At 40.8% G+C, this 18,380-nt stretch overlaps 1 protein-coding gene across 2 annotated transcripts in view; it reads right to left on the reverse strand.

Moving 5' to 3' along the window:
* grin2da (glutamate receptor, ionotropic, N-methyl D-aspartate 2D, a) overlaps positions 1-18,380 on the reverse strand; it is a 249,319-nt gene that overhangs the window by 56,533 nt on the left and 174,406 nt on the right. For both annotated transcript variants that reach the window (XM_026156009.1, XM_026156011.1), the window contains 2 exons: positions 10,737-10,942; positions 6,406-6,574 (listed from right to left, as the gene is read on the reverse strand). In XM_026156009.1, coding sequence (XP_026011794.1) covers positions 6,406-6,574; positions 10,737-10,942 — 375 coding nt within the window. The remainder of the gene's footprint in view (positions 1-6,405; positions 6,575-10,736; positions 10,943-18,380) is intronic.

Raw genomic sequence — 18,380 nt, forward strand, 5'->3', positions numbered from 1 at the left:
CTCTAATTAGGATTTTAATTTGTTTTAACCTCCTGCAACTGGACAACTTCAGTCACAGTTTAGCAGCTCATTTCCTGGCTGGTGCTGCAAGAGAGGCCAGTGGAACGGTCAGGTTTTAGGTTGGCAAAGGGACCAACATGAAAAACTATCTATTTCATCTTTTTATAATTAGATTAATAATGTTGATATTTACATACAATAAACTCCAATCCACTGATTGTTTTTTTTTTAACCTAGTAACTTTAACTTTATTGCATTATAATAATCAGTGTTGTTTCAGGAGACTGTGTTGGTAATAGATGATTATCTCCCATGTAAAATGGCATCTTACAGTTACCTCCAGTTTTGTTACTGATGTTGTTCAGATATGTCTGTAATGCAATCACTAATGATTAAATATGGTAAATTACACCTATAAAGATGGTGAAAGATGATAACTGCTACAGACGCAGCAAATCAGCAGCTGCAATAATGAAAGTTTGTGTGATACAGTTAAATCTGATTGATGCAGAGTGTTACATCTTTATTTTTTATTTCTGTTCCTTTTTCACTCCCACATCCACCCTGTTAAAGATTTATGTGTAGATAATCAGTAAAATACTGGCAGCAATGCTGCCGGTGGGTTAGCATTACAGTTCTCCAACTGTTCTCCTATCTCATGCTACTCAAATGATATCATGCTCTGAATTACACTGCACAGCTGTATTCCTTCACTTTTTCCCCTCTGTTTGCTTATGAACAACACATTTATATTATATAGCTGTCTTTTCTTACAATTCTACTTAAAAACGTTGTATTTTTTAACTGAAGTCAGTTACAACCCAGCAAGCTCAGATGGCAACATAACAACAACTGCCAGCTATTACTCATCAGTTACCATGTACTGTTATCTCTTGCCAATTTTTTTGAAAAACATTGCTGGACATTATTGGACAGTCCTCAAAATAAAGTCCAAAGTCAGCTTAATACATGGTGGGTTCAGTTATTTGAGATACAGCCAATATTTTTTTTTTTTTTTTTTTTTTTAAATGACATCAGAAACAGCAGTATGCGACATTACGTGATGGCAGAGCTTCAGTTCATCCTTTGTCATTTTTTTTTTTTTTTTTTTTTTTTTTTAATAAATAGTACAGGGGGAATGAATGAGAGAAAGAGGGGGAGAGAAAGAAAGAAAACCAAAGGGGAGAAGAGACGGTGAGAAGGGGGGGGAAGAGAGAGAAAAAAAAAAAGAACTCCTGGGTCACCTGTATGGAGAAAAAAAAAAAAACAAACAAAAAAAACAAACAGAGGAGACAGCAAACAACAAAGAGCAACATAATAATAGAGAAAACAAAGCACCATCACAATAAACTAGCTAGTCATAGATATCAATATTTACTAAATAATAAACGATATTGTGCAGCACGCAAGATAGACAGCGCACAGTGTGCTTTGAGGCAGCAGCCAAGAAAGCTTTAGTCCGCGTCTGTGAATACCCATGTGTGCATACCTGTGTGGATCAGCATGCTTGCATTCCAAAGGTTTCTCCATGTAATGATCTGCTAGGGAGTGTGGGGGGGCCACAGCCCCGTCCTCCAGGGTGTGAAGCGGGTATGGAGAAGATCAAAACTCCAGACATCCAGAGGCCCCCAGAACACAAGAGACCATGGAAGACCAACAGAGGGGCAGCCGCGCCACTGTTCCAGTAAGAGCTGAGGAGAGTCCCAGATGAGGGCTCGCCCAGCAGCCGCGGAGCAGAAGTCAGGGGGAGTTGCAGTGACGCGCCCGTGAGCTCCGCCGGCCCCCAGCTGTGCCTGAGTGACCGAGCCCCAGGCCGAGAGGCCGGGGGCACCCCACCTCCAAAGGGGCCCGAGCGAGCCCCAGGCCCCAGGCCCCGACAAGCGGCCGCCAAGGAGTGAGCCAGTGTGTACCCGGACGCCCACCCCCAGACACAAAGAACCACCAACACACCGACACCTGAGGGAGTCCGCCACCGGCAGGGGAAGTGGTGGTGGGTGGAGATAGGCCTCCAAACCTTGGAGGGCCTGAGGTGTCCCCGGAGAGGTGGCGTCTGATACCCAACCTGACATATAGACACAGACATACAGGCACACACAGATACAAACATCCATTCCCACCCTCATGCTCTCAAATGCACTCACTCCACACTCAACCAACGTGGAGACAGACATAAAGAGACGCTGTACACACGATCACACTCCCCAAGCGTACTCTACAAACCGGGTCTAGGTACCCTTGCCCCTGGAGGGGGGAATTGCACCCAGACCCAGGTGGTGTTACCCTTTTCCCTGCGGTGGGGAGAGGCAGACCACCCCGACTCCGCAGCAGCAGGGAGGCCCCACACCCCAGACCGCAGTCGGACGGCCAACTCCTCCTACTAGCCCTCCCGCTCCAGCAGGCCGCAGAGAATGGGGGTGGGAGAAGACTCCAAACCTCCCTCCACCCGCTCATTGTAGTGTTGATGCATATGTGTTCTAAGGTGCAATTAAAACCCAGGAGGGCATGGAGCTACCTGCCAAGGAGCAGCAGGTAAGCGCATAGTCCCTCCTGCTAGCCCTCAATGACTAAGTGTATTTAAAATTGAGAGGTGGGCAACGACGTCAGGGGTGAGGTGTACACCCTGATGGTAATTTGGACTCCGTGATTGTGCCCACCCCCAAGATCCTATATGTATGTGTAATGAGAGTGTGAATAATGTGAATGTCTAAGTTGTGGGATAAAATTGAGGCAGAGGCAGCCAGAAGGGGACAGAGGGGGGGTAGCCTCCTCTGCACCCTGGTGACATACCCCCACTCCAAGGCCCTGCATGTGTGGGTGGTTGTGGAGGAGCGGGAAGAGGGAGGCAGCTGGAGATGGGGAGGGAAGGAAGGGAGGGGCAGGTAACCCCTCCCTGGGGCCAGCTCCCCCGCTGACCCCAGTAGGCACTCCCACCCTCCGCGACCCGCCAGGGAAGGGGGGCCCAGGCCCATCAGACCGGGGCCCAGTGCAGTAGCGCCCCCCGGCTCCACAGAGCCCTGGACAGTCCACCCAACCCCACCACAGAGAAAACTGCACCCACCCCACCATCCACACATCTTCCAGACTACATAAGACGGTAAACGCCCAGGCTGAGATCTTCCTCCACCTCTACAGCCAATACTTTTAACATCGAGAGTGTAATGGTATTCAAAATGTATTGCTGAGCGCAAATATACCCCAGGAAGCATATTGGTGTAAGTATTTGACAGTTTTTTTTACAGCACTATCTTACAGTCTACTATTTGGAGTAAAATCTGCAGATACACTTGATCACAATGATGTTGACTGACTATTCAAATAAATAAAATGTAATGAATTCAAGTGTTTATAACTGTCGCACTGGAATTACTCTGTCTCTTCTCTTTTTTGCTACTTTATACTTATTGGTTAATAGATAAACCTCACAGCCACATTGTGTTCTTCAAAGAAGCACAGATGAGAGTGACCGAAAAGAAAAGAAAAACTCTATGTTCATGCCCTTTATTGCCTATGATATACATACTGAGCAAGTCAACACTCTCTGCATGAGATCAATCAACCTTCTTCTAATAAATCCAGCCAGAAACTGTTCAACCACTAAAGTTTTTTTATTGGAAAAATAGTTTGTGAAGCCTCTGGAGACCATAAACTTCTCTAAGAGTCTGATAACGCACAGGTTTCGCACTTTTCATAACCTGTCATTAGTTGCTTCTCTGCTTGCCAACCTCAATCATTCCATGGTAATTACCCCACTTAATTCAACTTGTTAATTTCAAGATTTTTGAATACAGCGAGGTCTGAAAGCAACACCTGTGACACTTCTCTTTAGGAAGTGCTTCACTGCTGCAAGCTGCGAACAAAAATGATTATACTAGGGTGATTCACTGTAAAGGGTGAAGAAAAAAAAATAACTTTAAGAATGTAGGAAATGACTGGCTGATTGAAGGCATTCAGAGAAGAAGGTCATAATATAGGTTCTGATAGAAATGATGAAAAATAGGAAAAACTGCCCAACTATAAAGTCTTTCACTTGAGAAGCAAGGTCACTGAGGTTTGCTGATGTCTGAGGGATTATACGCATTTGTCTTGGTGATATGTAACTTTGACAGGATATGATAGTTGGTTGGAATAGGATGAAATAGCAGCACAGAGGAGGAAAAGGACAAACAAATAAAAACAGTGCACTGCTGCATATTTTCAACAGAAGTGCATATGACAGGTAAAGTAAAAGAAAAAAAAAAAAGAGGGTTCATGTGGGCGGAGCTGTCCCTGTGCACATGTGTTTGTCTGCTGCGATAATTAGGCAGCTTAATGAGTTACTTAGCAAAGCTGAGCAAGAGGCAGCTGTAATGCAAGAAAGAAGGCCACCTGCATCTCTGAGGCCTATCTGAGAATGAAGCACAGCATACACAGTCTGTCCTCACAATGTGATCACATAATAATAATATTTAGTCAGGACCAGTAGACTCCACGTTGCATATTTAAAAATTATGCTTACAGGATATCCAAAGCATTGCAGAGTAATCCAATGGTCAATAGGCCTTCAGTGTCTCAAGAAGACACCATGAGTAGGTTTGACCATGGTAAACAAAGGTAGGGGCAAATTACTGGAAAAGCATGAAGGGCAATACTCCATGCTACTGGCGTTTTCATACAACGAATATTAAAGATGTGCTCTTTTAGGAATATCTTTGGAAGCTCAGGAGTGTCAAACATTAATCATTGTTGAGAAGGATTCAGTGCACCACCATACAAATGAGACCCAACAAACCACAAAGCATTGCAGTAGTTTGAGGTCGCCCATCAAGGAGGTGCCACGGACTCTGCACTCGCCTGATCTCCATCCCATCGAACGATTACTGGAAAATGTGGAAAGCCAAATAGTCCTGGCAATGCACAAATGTTTTTGGAACGTTGTCAAATGGGATAACATGTTACAAGGTACTGCACAGACTTGTGGAGCTCATGCCAAGTCGAGTAAATGCTTATGCAAAACGACATGCAATCTTCAACCTTAGCCACCAGAAACGTATGACTTTTTCCAAAACTGTCTTCATTTGTATGAAATAAAACTGCCCTCACAAAGTCCACACACACAAATACACATAGACTGTGATAATTTGCATTCCCATGTTTAACTCCATGTTAAACCAACTTCATTAATCCAGCCGCCGCAGGGGGGACTGGCATCACAGAAACACCATGGTATCTGCCAAGACACACATGGTCATGTACAAGCAATCTCACAGTCTGCATTGTCTCTCTCTCTCTCTCTCTCACACACTCACACTTACACACACACTTCTCCAGCACTAATCTTTCTGACAGACTCCCTCCATATTTCCTCGCTCCGTCTTCGATTCAGGTCCAATCCTCTCTCTCAATGGGTCACGTTTTAAAAGGTTTGAAGCAGGATAAAAAGAATTTCACAGGAGCCCTCGAATCAAACCCCTTTTTGTAAACACAACAAAAGAAAGAAAAACAGAGTAGGAAAAATGATAGCAGCACTCTGTACTGGGAAAACGGAGAATTAAAAACATAACTACAATATCTTACTGAGGCACACAAAAAAGGGTCATGGTGTGTTTGTGAGCCGGGCTGCAAAATTTTAGAACACACTCCCAGAGGAAATGCTGTGTGCAAGCTGGATCTTTTTGCTACTGAGCACACATTTTTATAAACTTCCACTTTATCTCTCCCACATGCTGCTATTTGCATTCTGTCAGAGAGTGACAAGAGTTAGATACAAGTTATTTACTTGTGCGTTAAATACAAACACCCTTGAACAGAACATAAATAGCTTTGCTAAGGAAAAGAACTGATGGCAAAAATGTAGTACAAATTTATACTTTTCTTTTTTCATGCAAGAGTTAAACAAAACAAAATATTATGCTTTGTTTTAAACAAATAAGGGATCAAATTTATTCATTTCAACAAGGAGAAACCAAGCACACAGCTGTCACTCAGAAAACTCGGGTTCTTATGCTTATGAAACAACATATAAAACTCCTAAATTATCACGATGAAGATTATTGACTCAGTATCATGCCTACTATTACAGGTAGCAGTGTGGTCCTAACCTGAATAAGAGACTGGACAAATGAGTGGATAAACGCATAGATGGGCCAGCCTATTCTAGTGTCTATCACTGTGTAATTTTAGTCAACACCCTGTAATCAGAAGCATGTCATCTATATGCTGGTTGAGTCAGTCCTCTGCTTAGACCATAAAAACCTTGGTGTCTCCTAAATGTAGAGATGTTTACAACAGCAGTGCCTGTTTCCTGTTGTCCTGCTAGGCTGGCTCCACCTTTTACACAGATGTCGAACCAACATTGTGAAAACATTGCCCACATCCCCCCTGGTCCTACAAATAACAGGCAGCATACAAGAGGTTTCGAAGGCTTACCTCTCCTACCATGCCGTTCCACTCCCCGTCAATGTTTTTCCCATGCCTCCCATTTGTCACCAGGTAAAGGTCATAGGTGAAGCCTACAATCTTGGCGAGGCGCTTTAGTACATCGATGCAGAACCCTTTACAGCAGTGCTTCATGGGTCTAACACCATCCACCACCAAACTGAGGAGATGATGAGAGAAAGGTGACATAGTTAAAACACTCTCTTAAAAACATGTTGTAAGTTTGTTTTTCAGGTCACTTTGATCTAAACAAGGTTCTTTTCTGTTAAAGAAATTGAAAATGAAAGAAGTGAGGTTCTTGGGGAGTGAGAAAATGAGCATATGTTCTCCCCCTGAGGTGCTCATAACGGAGGAAGAACTAAAAGCTGAGGAAGGCGAGGAAGGTGTGAATTATTATCGAGGGACTGTGAGTGGATCGATACTGACAGTTTGGCTGTTGTGTAAGGGGAAGCAACGCTCGACAGGTCAGACAGTTCAGGAGGAAAAAGTGTTGCGTTATTAAAATGGAAATAAACTCATTTTTTCTAATTTAAGGAAACAAATTTCCTGCAAAGACCTTCAAATGTCTCCCTTCTCCCTTGCTTCATACAGCAAACACTTTACCAAAGCACCATGCACATCTATATGGACATATGGGAATCCAAGTACATTTAGATGACTATCAGTCAAGTGGCTTCTGTGCCCTCCATCAGCTCTTTACAGCTCGTGGCCATTTGATGGTCCTTCAGTCACTTAGCTATGGCCCCCTCTTGGCTCTGTTCTCTAACAATGCAGAATGTGCATTTGGCAGTCTTAACTGACAAAACAAGGTCAAACCCACAAGATTGAAATATTTAACTCCTCTTTACGTTTGTATAGATTATAACATTATTATTAAAGAAACTGTGAAATCTAAATGGTTTTGTTTGTTTATTTTTTTAGAAAGTCAGTATTTGGTATGATTGTCTTTACTCTTCAACTCTTCCTGAGCTCTTTTAGGCAAACTTTCACATAATTGCTTTGTTCAGGAATTGTTCTTCAGGCTTCTGGAAGGACATTTAAAGCTCTTCTTTGGACACTGCTAATGTTTGTCCTGTTATCTGTCAAAATGACCCTACATTGCTTCAATAACGTTGAGATCCAGGCTCTAGGGCAGGGATGTCCACCTCCAGGCCTCGAGGGCCAGTGTCCTGCAGGTTTTAGACATCACCCTGGGTCAACAGACCTGAATCAAATGATTAGTTCATTACAGGCCTCTGGAGAACTTCAAGACATGTTGAGGAGGTCATTTAGCCATTTAAATCAGCTGTGTTGGATCAAGCACACATCTAAAACCTGCAGGACACCGGCCCTTGAGGCCTGGAGGTGGACATCCCTGCTCTAGGGAGACCATTCAATGGCTCATAGTGTGTGTTTTTCTATACAGGTATGTGTTTGAAGCACTGGCAGTCATTTTGGCATCATCGTCATACTGAAAAATCAAGCTGTGGCCAATCAGATGCCTTCCAGATGGCCCTGCATGGCGGATCAAAATCTGTTGGCACTTTTCTGCATTTATAACTCCATCAATTTTTACAAGATCCCCAAAACCACTGACTGAAATGTAGCTCCAAACTATAATTGAGCCAATTGAGACACTCAGAGTTGTATCTCTCTCCTAACTTCCTCCAAAACAAATTGACAATTTGAACTGAAACTTTTTTTGTCAGTAATTTTGTGTCAGCATTCCTCACCCTTGCTTATGAATGGCTTCTTGACAATCACCCTTCCATTTCTGATTAGGCTACTATGTGAATCATGTCGAGATGCATTTCTTAGGTCCTGTCTCAGATCTTTGTTGAATCTTTCTTCCCTATTTCTTAAACACATGACATTCAGGCACTGTTCATCTGCTGTATATTTTCTGTGCTGTGTGATTCATTGGTCAGTGTTCCTCTGGTCAAGTACAATGACTGAATATCTACAGTTCTGTTGCTCAAGATCCTTTTACAGTACAGTTCATTTTTTGTGCATGTTATTTTTCAAGGCATTTTACAGGAGCGATGTGACACTGAAAAAGGACAAGTAACGTGTTGAGAAAAATACAGTTGCATTTTAGTGCCTGCTTGTGCTCAGGTATTTTTTGTGTGTTTATTTTAAAAACTGAGCAAACAACCGTGACCTTGGTGGTGATCACAGGAGAAAATAAAAGGAAAAACAACTTCGCAAACACAGTGCAGCAGATCAAGGGTGCTGTGACAGGTGAAGAAAAACGATAGCAAATCAGCCAAACAGAAAATGCTTACATATGTAATTAAAAAAAGAAAAATGAGAGTAAGAAGCAAGTATAGAAATGCATATAATGGAAAGTAATAAAAAGAAGTGGGTTGATTAGTAAAGGAGCAAACTTGACTCTCAGCCAAAATAATTGATGGAGGATGAACTTGTTATCTCTCTGTTGGCCAAGTCATATACAGTACTGGCAGGAAGGAAGCTTATCTGGGATAGACAAGGGGTGCAGAACACACACACACACACACACACACACACACACACACACACACACACACACACACACACACACACACACACACACACACACACACACACACACACACACACACACACACACACAGTTGGAGACATGCCCAATTTCTGCAGGACAAGAAAAGATTAACCTGCCTTTACTTTGCTTCTTCCATCATACTTCTATTAAAAAGCTGTAAGAAATCCATGTTTCTTTCAACACGTTTTAATCTGATGTCAACTAACTTCATACATATACACACACAGAGAGACAGAGACACAAATGCATTTTCTCAAATTCAGCCAAAATAATTCAGCTGTTTTCTATTCTTTAATCTACTGGTCGCAGAAGGTAAGCCTTTCTTTAAACCTTTTTCTGTATGTACACTCCACCTGGAAACGATAACGATGTACTGTCCTGTTCTTTGATGTGTGGCCAGACAGCTCAATTTTACAATGGATTAAGGCAAAGGTCCTTGTGGTTTCAGGATGGTCTTTATCTAACAACTTTTTGAAACTTCTTTCCCACTCTCTACTACCGTTTGCCAGCTGATAAGAGCTCAGAGAAAATAACACAAGGAGAAAACACATATTATGTACTGAAGCACCTCTTGTTGTAACAATCTTGATGTATTTGCTGATAGAAAACTGGGGTATCTAGTCTTCTGTTTTTTTCAGCTTATGGCCAAACAACAGGTCATCTTGCGTTGCCACCTATTTCAAATTGTTACAAAAACATATTGCAACTCTATTTCTATTTGTTTTCATAGCAATTACTTTGTTTTTCATATTTTTGCGTATACCTATGGTGGTTCTTGGAGGTCAAACAAGAACAAGAGCCAGCAAATGGGAAAAAAAACATCAAAAGCTAAAAATAAATAAATAAACGGATAAACAAAAGGACTCAGTAAACACAACAGAAGTGAGTTTGAGGAGAAAATAATATGATGGGGAAAAAACTAACTGCAAACATATATCATCAGTATTATTTGAATTATGCAAAAAGAACAGAATATTCTTGCATTTTTTTTCTCGCTCACAACACCAACAAACATTCTTTGAAGTGCAATCTGTTGCATGTTTCAGCTTCTGCAGCTGTTTTGTGATGCTGTTGTCTTTTTAACTTCTATTTTTTGTATGCTTTTGCAATATTTTCCTATTTGCTGATGTTGTTGTAAGTTGCAGTGCACCTGACGTCTCAGGGCCACCGTACATCCCATATATGATCTCTCTCTGTGAGCCAAACCAAAGGTTTCACCCCTGCAGTGATGAAGACAGACGTGCACATTTTCAGGCTAAAGATGGATTTTTGGATGCTATGAATAACCATTTAATTTGTGGAGTTTTTAGAAGTGTTTTTTAGTTGTGTTTATTGTTTAGAAGATTGCTTTTCTGTACATAAATCATATGAACTAAAATACAATCTCAACCAGTTTTTATACATGCATGAAACCCAAACATTTTGACATTACCAGCTAGAGCAGCTTATGAGAATGTAAATGACAGATTGTACATGAAATGGTGTTTAACTGAGCAATTATGCATGTCTTGTTCATACCCATGAGAGAACAGCACATTACATTTTTTAACAAAATCACAGTGATCTGATGTTTCCTCATTCCTAGCTACCAGTAGGAAAACTGAGCCCAGAGTCGTATGTATTCCCTCTACTTGTGAGGAATGGCAATTCCAAATGTTCTCCTGATCTCATGTGGAGTTGATGTGTGGAAACAGCTAGACACTTGAATAATTGAATATTTTTTTGCAATGCAATGAATGGATTATTTGATGTTTTCACTTCTCTGTTCGTCCATCCAGGGGTGGTGGCTGTGAATTACCTGGAGTTAACGGGCATGCGGCAGGGTACAGAGTCCCGGATGCAGGAGCCAGTGCCTGGGTCAGCAGGTTCCACTATGACAAAGGGCCTCTCCTCCAATGTGACCACTCGAAGATGTTGGGAGTCATCCAGGGGCTTCAAGAAAGAGCCATAGCGAGACCAGGGGTGATACCGTAGTCGCAGGTGTCCATTCTCCCACCAGCCAACCTGTAGAGCATTCAAACCCACAATCAGCTAATTTCAGGACATGTAGCTGCAAACATCTGGTCACTTCTATATTTGTATGTTGGTTTAAAATATAGTGCAATATAATTAGAAAATGTTTAAGTTCCTTGTTCACGTCATCTCTAAGACTGAGACTGGGTGCCTTATGTTGAAAACTCATTTCAAGCAGCTGGTATAGAATAGAATAGAATAGAATAGAATAGAATAGAATAGAATAGCCTTTATTGTCATTGTACAGAGTACAACGAAATTGGAGTGCCACTCCCTTGGTGCAAGTTTCAATAATAAATATAAATGTAAAATATAAAAAGTACAAAAAAAACCAATCGTAAGTACTCAAACAATAGTATGTACAATATATACAGGATAGCAGCATTAATATGATGACAGTATGAATAGCAGCATAATATAATGACAGTGACGGTATGGAATAGGTTCAATTGTTTTTGTGCTTATTTACTACGGTGATAGCTCTGGGAAAGAAGCTATCCCTGAATCTGTTTGTCCTGGTTTTATGTGACCTGTACCGTCGGCCTGACGGTAATAGTTCAAACAGTTGGTTGCTGGGGTGAGAGTGGTCCTTGATGATATTGCCAGCTCTGCTGAGGTACCGAAAGTTTGCAGTGACCTCCAGGCTGGGCAGAGAGCAGCCAGTGATCTTCTGGGCTGTGTTGATGACCCTCTGCAGTACTTTCCTGTCTGCAGCTGAGCACCCTGCATACCATGTTGTTATGCCGTACGTTAGGATGCTCTCTATGGTGGCTCTGTAAAATGTCACCAGCAGCCTCTCCTCCAGGTTGTTCCTCCTGAGCACTCTCAGAAAGTGGAGACGCTGCTGGGCCTTTTTAACCACCGCTGTAGTATTTGCAGTCCAGGAGAGGTCATCAGATATCTGCACGCCCAGAAACCTCATGGAGTGTACCCTCTCCACACAGCTCCCGTGAATGTAAAGTGGGGCCGGGTCTGCTCTGCCCTTCCTGAAGTCCAAGATGAGTTCTTTAGTTTTCGTGGTGTTCAGTTGGAGGTTGTTAACTGAACACCACTCAGTCAGTCTGTTGACCTCATCTCTGTAGTCCGACTCATCCCCCCTTGAGATGAGTCCAACTACTGTGGTGTCATCCGCGAACTTTATGATGGTGTTTGAGAGATGGGTAGGGGAGCAGTCGGATGTGTAGAGCGTAAACAGGAGGGGACTCAAAACACATCCTTGTGGAGATCCGGTGCTGAGTGTGATGGTGCTGGACCGGTGGGGGCCGAGTCTGACAGACTGTGGTCTATTTGTCAGGAAGTCCTTGATCCAGAGGCAGATGGGGGTGGAGAGTCCCAGGTGAGACAGTTTCTGGACCAGGATCTCCGGGATGATATGATTGAATGCTGAGCTGAAGTCCAGAAAGAGCATTCTCACATAGCTTCCTCGGTGCTCCAGGTGACTCAGCGCAGTGTGGAGCGCTATGGTGATAGCGTCCTCGGTGGAACGATTTGTCCTGTAGGCAAATTGGTGGGGGTCCAGAGTGGGAGGCAGACCGGCCCTGATGTGCTGACAGACCAGTCTCTCAAAGCACTTCATCACTACAGGCGTAAGTATAAAGACGCTGCTACAGCTAATGACAAAAACTGAGAGTTCAAGCTTGGACTGATTGAGAAAAGCTTTGCCTTCCAGGTTTGCTCCTTCTTTGCCAGCATTAGTGCTGACCCCGCATCAAATGAGCCTCTTCATCTCATGCTTTATTTTACCACAGTGTCTCTGGTAAACAAGAACCAATGTTAATCCCACTTTTCCACAGTTTTTCCTTTTGCCTTGTATATTCGCACATACATGGAAACTGAGCGTCAGCTGAAGGTTGAGGAGGCCGACAGAACATCATATTCAAAAAGAAGAGCTTCTCAAACCAGACACCCTGCTTACACCATTTACTTTCTCAGATCCCATCTCTAAAGATTATTGTGTAGTTCAAATAGAGCTGGAAACACAGGTCATCTATGACAAAATGCAACCATTTCTGACTTTGTGTGAATGACACAGTAAAGTCTGTTTTAAAAATCAGGGCATGTCCGATGTATTATATTTCCCTCCAGTCTTTGGATGCACAAAGTAGCTATTCAGAAGTAGCTAGTGCTTATCTGCCATTGTTCATGTTAGTTGAGTTGTTACTTGCAGTCAGTTGAATAGTGTTTGTATACATTTGTGCTGTCATTATGAACTGAATTTTATAACAGAGTTTGAAACTGTATTCGTGCTACTATCCTGTGTGCATCCATTGTAGGGCTGTGAGATATGACCAAAATCTCATATCCATATAAGAATTCTATCGTCCCAACGATATAAATCACAAAAATGTAACATTTTCTGTAAATTCTGTGACTCTCGGGCAGCTCGACTTGCAGGAAGTGTTTCCAGCTGCGTGTCATGTGGAGTCGAGTGTTTTAACAGATGCATGAAACTATATATTTTTAGACATAAGTTGTAACGGCCGCTGTTTTCTTTGTGAGTATTTATTACACGGCGTGCTGCGGGGAAAAGCCTGTTCTAACGTTTGAGTCTAAGGTTTATTTTTTAGCACCTGGCGGCTCTTTTTTAATTCTCATCCGTAAATAATCTGCTCTTTCACGTGATTCAGTTTATTTTGAAAAGTCTCAACAGGATCTTGAGCTTTATTGTGAAAGGTTTATGTGGAACATAAACAAGCGGACACGCGATGGTGTTTTTGTCGTTGTTGCTAACCACAACACATAAAAACAGGCGCTTGTCCGTCCATAGTGTGGTTATATTAAACATAAGAGAAAGAGAGAACTTCAAAATTAATATAGCCACTACAGTGACCATCAAAACGATGAAAAAATATTGCTGTAAACAGTTTATTTTGTGACACCACGAAACAAACGACAGCATAAAATGAAACGATAGACGTTTTTATATTGTCATCCGATATATATCGTTATATCGAACAGCCCTAATCCATTGAGTGTGTGAGCCCAGTGTCTATATTTTAAATGCAGCATTTCAAATAAAAAATAATATTTCAAATCAGATAATTTATAAACAAAGACAAAGTTAGTTCATTTTGTCAATAACGGGCCTTTTATCACAAACCAAAAATGTTATCTGTGTCTCTGATTTGAATTTCTGTACCCTTTCCATAGAGAAACACTTTTTTTTTTTCTTTTTTATTCTCCTTGGAAGTTTTACAAAAGCTACAGCTTGTATCAATGTCTAAATTGAATTTGCTTTGAAGATAATCTTTAGAAGGATAAATTCTGTGTATTAATTTATAAGAAATATCTTTAATTTTGTTGGTAATTAAAAACTGATTAGGGAGTCTCCAAACTTCGTTCCAGAAAAAAATGGCATATGGTAGCGTGGTTATGGTACTCTGAAATAAAGATCTGATAGATTTATTGTTGTCTTTAGATTGCTTAGAAAAGCAAATCTTGCCAACAAAAGTTTGTATGGGAGATGCCAACGGCCTGTGGAATGAAGTGATATTAGGTTGATTCTTAAACAGCATACAAACCCCTGATGGTATTGAGCCAAATACTTTTGTATAATCATGACGATTTATAGCTAAATTAAATAAAATTCTTCATAGGAGAAAAGCGTACCATTTGAATCAAATAATTGGTTGACTAAAATAATGTTATCCCTAAACCAACTATCTAAGAAGAGAGATTTTCTTTTAAATAAAACATCCTTGTTATTCCAGATATAATAACTGTGTGGACTAAAGTTATGCTTGTAAATAAGAGTCCATGCTAAAAAAAGCTTGGCGATGAAAAGCAGAGATCTTTATAGGGATTTTATCAATATCAATATCAAAATTACAAAATTTTAAATTTAAAAAAATAATATTTCAAATCAGATCATTTATAAACAAAGACAAAGTTAGTTCATTTCGTCAATAACAGGCCTTTTATCACAAACCAAAAATGTTATCTGTGTCTTTGATTTGAATTTCTGAACCCTTTCCATAGAGAAACACTTGAAAAACCTGCACTTACACCATTTCAGTAGTTGGTACATTGCTCCAGCCCTCATTGGGTCCTCTTATATTATGTGCACTTATAACACCATCACATACAGTTGCCATTGTGACTATGCCCTGCTCAACTTCATCGCCTCCTCATCGCTGTTTGAGCCACCTTTTTCATAACATAACACTTCAGACATTTCTTCAGACAATGTCTACCAGTCACTGCACCCAAAATGCTTTGCAGGATCGATCATCATACAGAACATTGATTTTCGACCCTTCTCTTGTCAATAATTTGACAATAATCCCACCACTTCTTACAAAGGCTTTTAAAATCAATATTTAGAATATTTGATTTTCTTTATATTTTTACTTCTGCTTACTCTCACACACACAAACACACACAGACACAGCTCATTGTAACACTGCGTGTCTTCTGTTTACTATAAAACAAACCACTGCTGCTGCAGCTGCGAAGATAATACACATCACTATCTGAGCACCTTTTCATTCAAAGACCAAACACTCAAACGCTCAGTGATGAGAGTAGCAATTGCAAAGATTGTTTCAGGCCAACTCACTGTTACAACAGTCGGTTTTTACTAAGTAGCAAAGCACATTCAATTACAAGACTATAAATATTCTTAAAATAAGAGCTGCCTATGAGTTTACATCAATATGAGTAAATATGGCAATAAATAAATGAGGTTTTAGTTCATTTGTGGAAGTTATTTTTGACTCTTTGGTCCTACCATCAGTTTTATTATTGTTTATATTTTTGGTTAAATGGTCACTGTCCTGAATTCTGTTCCTTTTCCAAGTGATCTTTCTCAGTCATGTAAACTTCCAAACTTCTTAAAAAAAAGTCATCTGCTAGCGTTAGTTAAAACCCCTACTCCAATGTTTTAAAGAGGCAGATGTAGATGGATTCTTCACACAAAGACAAAAATCCTTCTAACAAAAACGGTAAGAATACATGCAACCTTTTTTTCAACAGTGGCCTCAAAACCACTATTAAGTGATGTCTGGCTGTATTTTACTCTGCTGGTCTGTTATGTGTGCACAACAGCTGCAAATTGTAGTAATCAAGCTCTCCAAGCAAAACCTCTCATAAAGCTGCAGAGACAATTCTAAAAGCATTATAAATTATGGTGTCAACATCATGAAGCTTGAGTAAAGAGTGATTTAATTAAATATATTCTGATACACAAAGATCAAAACAAGACATCAAGATGGGAGCATTCAGTCTCTAGATCCGGCTATAAAAAGTCTGTGTGTATATCTGACTCAAACAGGAGTTGCTGTATTTTAAATTCTCATTAAATATGAAAAAAGGCTTTTGGTAAGAACAGGTAAGTATTGATGAGCAGAGACGTGGAGACTTTGAAAAGTTCTGAGGCTGTGGCCTTGAGATTTTAAAGGGGAACAATGGCACAAAAAAAATCAGTGAACTCCAAAACTGTAGAGTTGTTGTTGTTTTTAAACTTAGATAAAATCATACCTACATTGCAGCTTTTTTAGTGATGCAATCTAATACATGCATCACCTGTGCTGACATTATCGATCACTGGTTAGTCTAACCAAAATGCTTTAAATGGTTTTCTTATTGTCGCCACACTTAGTCTGCATATTATTTTAATAATTTGCATTCGTTTTTAAAACCTAATTTGATTTTCCTATCCTCTATAGGTGGCTGGGAGTGTACACTGTGTACAAGTCCACTCTGAAAGCCTGGTCTCTCGCAAAGTACCTTCTGAATCACTGTAATCGATCCACATCTCTTATCAAGTCCACAGTGCACTTACATCCCTCTGTGTTGTGAGGTTGTAAAACTCTTATTACACTTTTAAACTCAACTGAAATTGGATTAGGACTTGTGTGGTTTAAGATTATAGGTCTCTTATCAGATTGATTATAAAGGTAGTCATCTTTCTTATTTTATTTGCTCATTGATCCTCTGTAAACTCCAATGTTTACGCTTCTCTCAAAGAACAAACAAATGCAATATGACTTGCTGTAGTGTTGCATCACATAACAGCCAACTTCATAAAGGGGCGATTGTGGCTCAAGAGTTGGGAGTTCGCCTTGTAATCGGAAGGTTGCCGGTTCGAGCCCCGGCTTGGACAGTCTCGGTCGTTGTGTCCTTGGGCAAGACACTTCACCCGTTGCCTACTGGTGGTGGTCAGAGGGCCCGGTGGCGCCAGTGTCCGGCAGCCTCGCCTCTGTCAGTGCGCCCCAGGGTGGCTGTGGCTACAATGTAGCTGCCATCACCAGTGTGTGAATGTGTGTGTGAATGGGTGGATGACTGGATATGTAAAGCGCTTTGGGGTCCTTAGGGACTAGTAAAGCGCTATATAAATACAGGCCATTTACCATTTACCATTTACCATAAAATTTACAGAACAAGATTTTCAAATCCTCATGTGAAATAAGGCTTTGCTGACAGCTGAACATCAAAAATCAACAAGAATCCTTTCATTTCCAGCGTCATTTGTATTGGAGTGCACATTCTTACAACAAATTAGACAACATTATAATCCATTCATCTATTCACTGCCACAGTTCCCCATCACTTAAAACCAACAGAACTGTGTCATCTACAAAAAGCAGAGAAAAGATCCTGAGAGGACTGAACTTTACACCCTTGGCTGCATCTAAAATTTGGCCCTTAAAAAGTATGGACTAGAATCAGTAGCATCCCAGCAGAGTCCAACAAGCAATGTGAACCAAGATCCCTGTTGATGTACACGGTGTCCAGCACATATGGCCTTAAATCACATGATATGATTATTGTGCTCACATTGACCAGCAGAAAAGTCCAGCAACAAATGATCTCCCTATGAGCATGGAGCATGTTCTGACATGGAGGAGAGAATTAACAGTCACTATTGAGTGACTACAAACAACGCTTCCTGCTCCCACAGACTACAATTTTTTTTAAACTATGCAATGTAGAGATTAGTACCAGCTGACACCCATTTCATATAACTGATATATCATTCTTGAGATTGTGAAGCAAAGCATCATTGTCATCATATGACCCCTCAACTTGAATGTAGGGAATAAACCTCCCAAAATCTATGGGAAACTGGAGGAGTGTCTGAATCCTAATGATGGAAGCATAACTTTAATAACATGATTTGTGAAATATATTACGTGGATGTCTTAGCAGTGGTTTTACTGATGTTTGGATTGCATCATTTTAATGCAGTAAATCGCCCGTTGTGAACCACCTGTATTTTTTATTTAAAGTCTTCTGTGCTTTGCACGTTTCTGGTAAATCTCTGCAGTAATTTTAAGGCCAAAGCCAACACTCGGCATCACAGCAGATTCAGTTCAAATGAGAAATGTTTTATTTTCTTATTTAGTGTTTGTTGATCCGCTGCTGCACTTTACATTGAAAGTATCACCACCTCCTAATGATTATGAAATAAGAGTCTTATACAGACAAT

This window comes from Astatotilapia calliptera, chromosome 22 (assembly GCF_900246225.1).
Source record: "Astatotilapia calliptera chromosome 22, fAstCal1.2, whole genome shotgun sequence".
Classification (NCBI taxonomy): Eukaryota; Metazoa; Chordata; class Actinopteri; order Cichliformes; family Cichlidae; genus Astatotilapia; species Astatotilapia calliptera.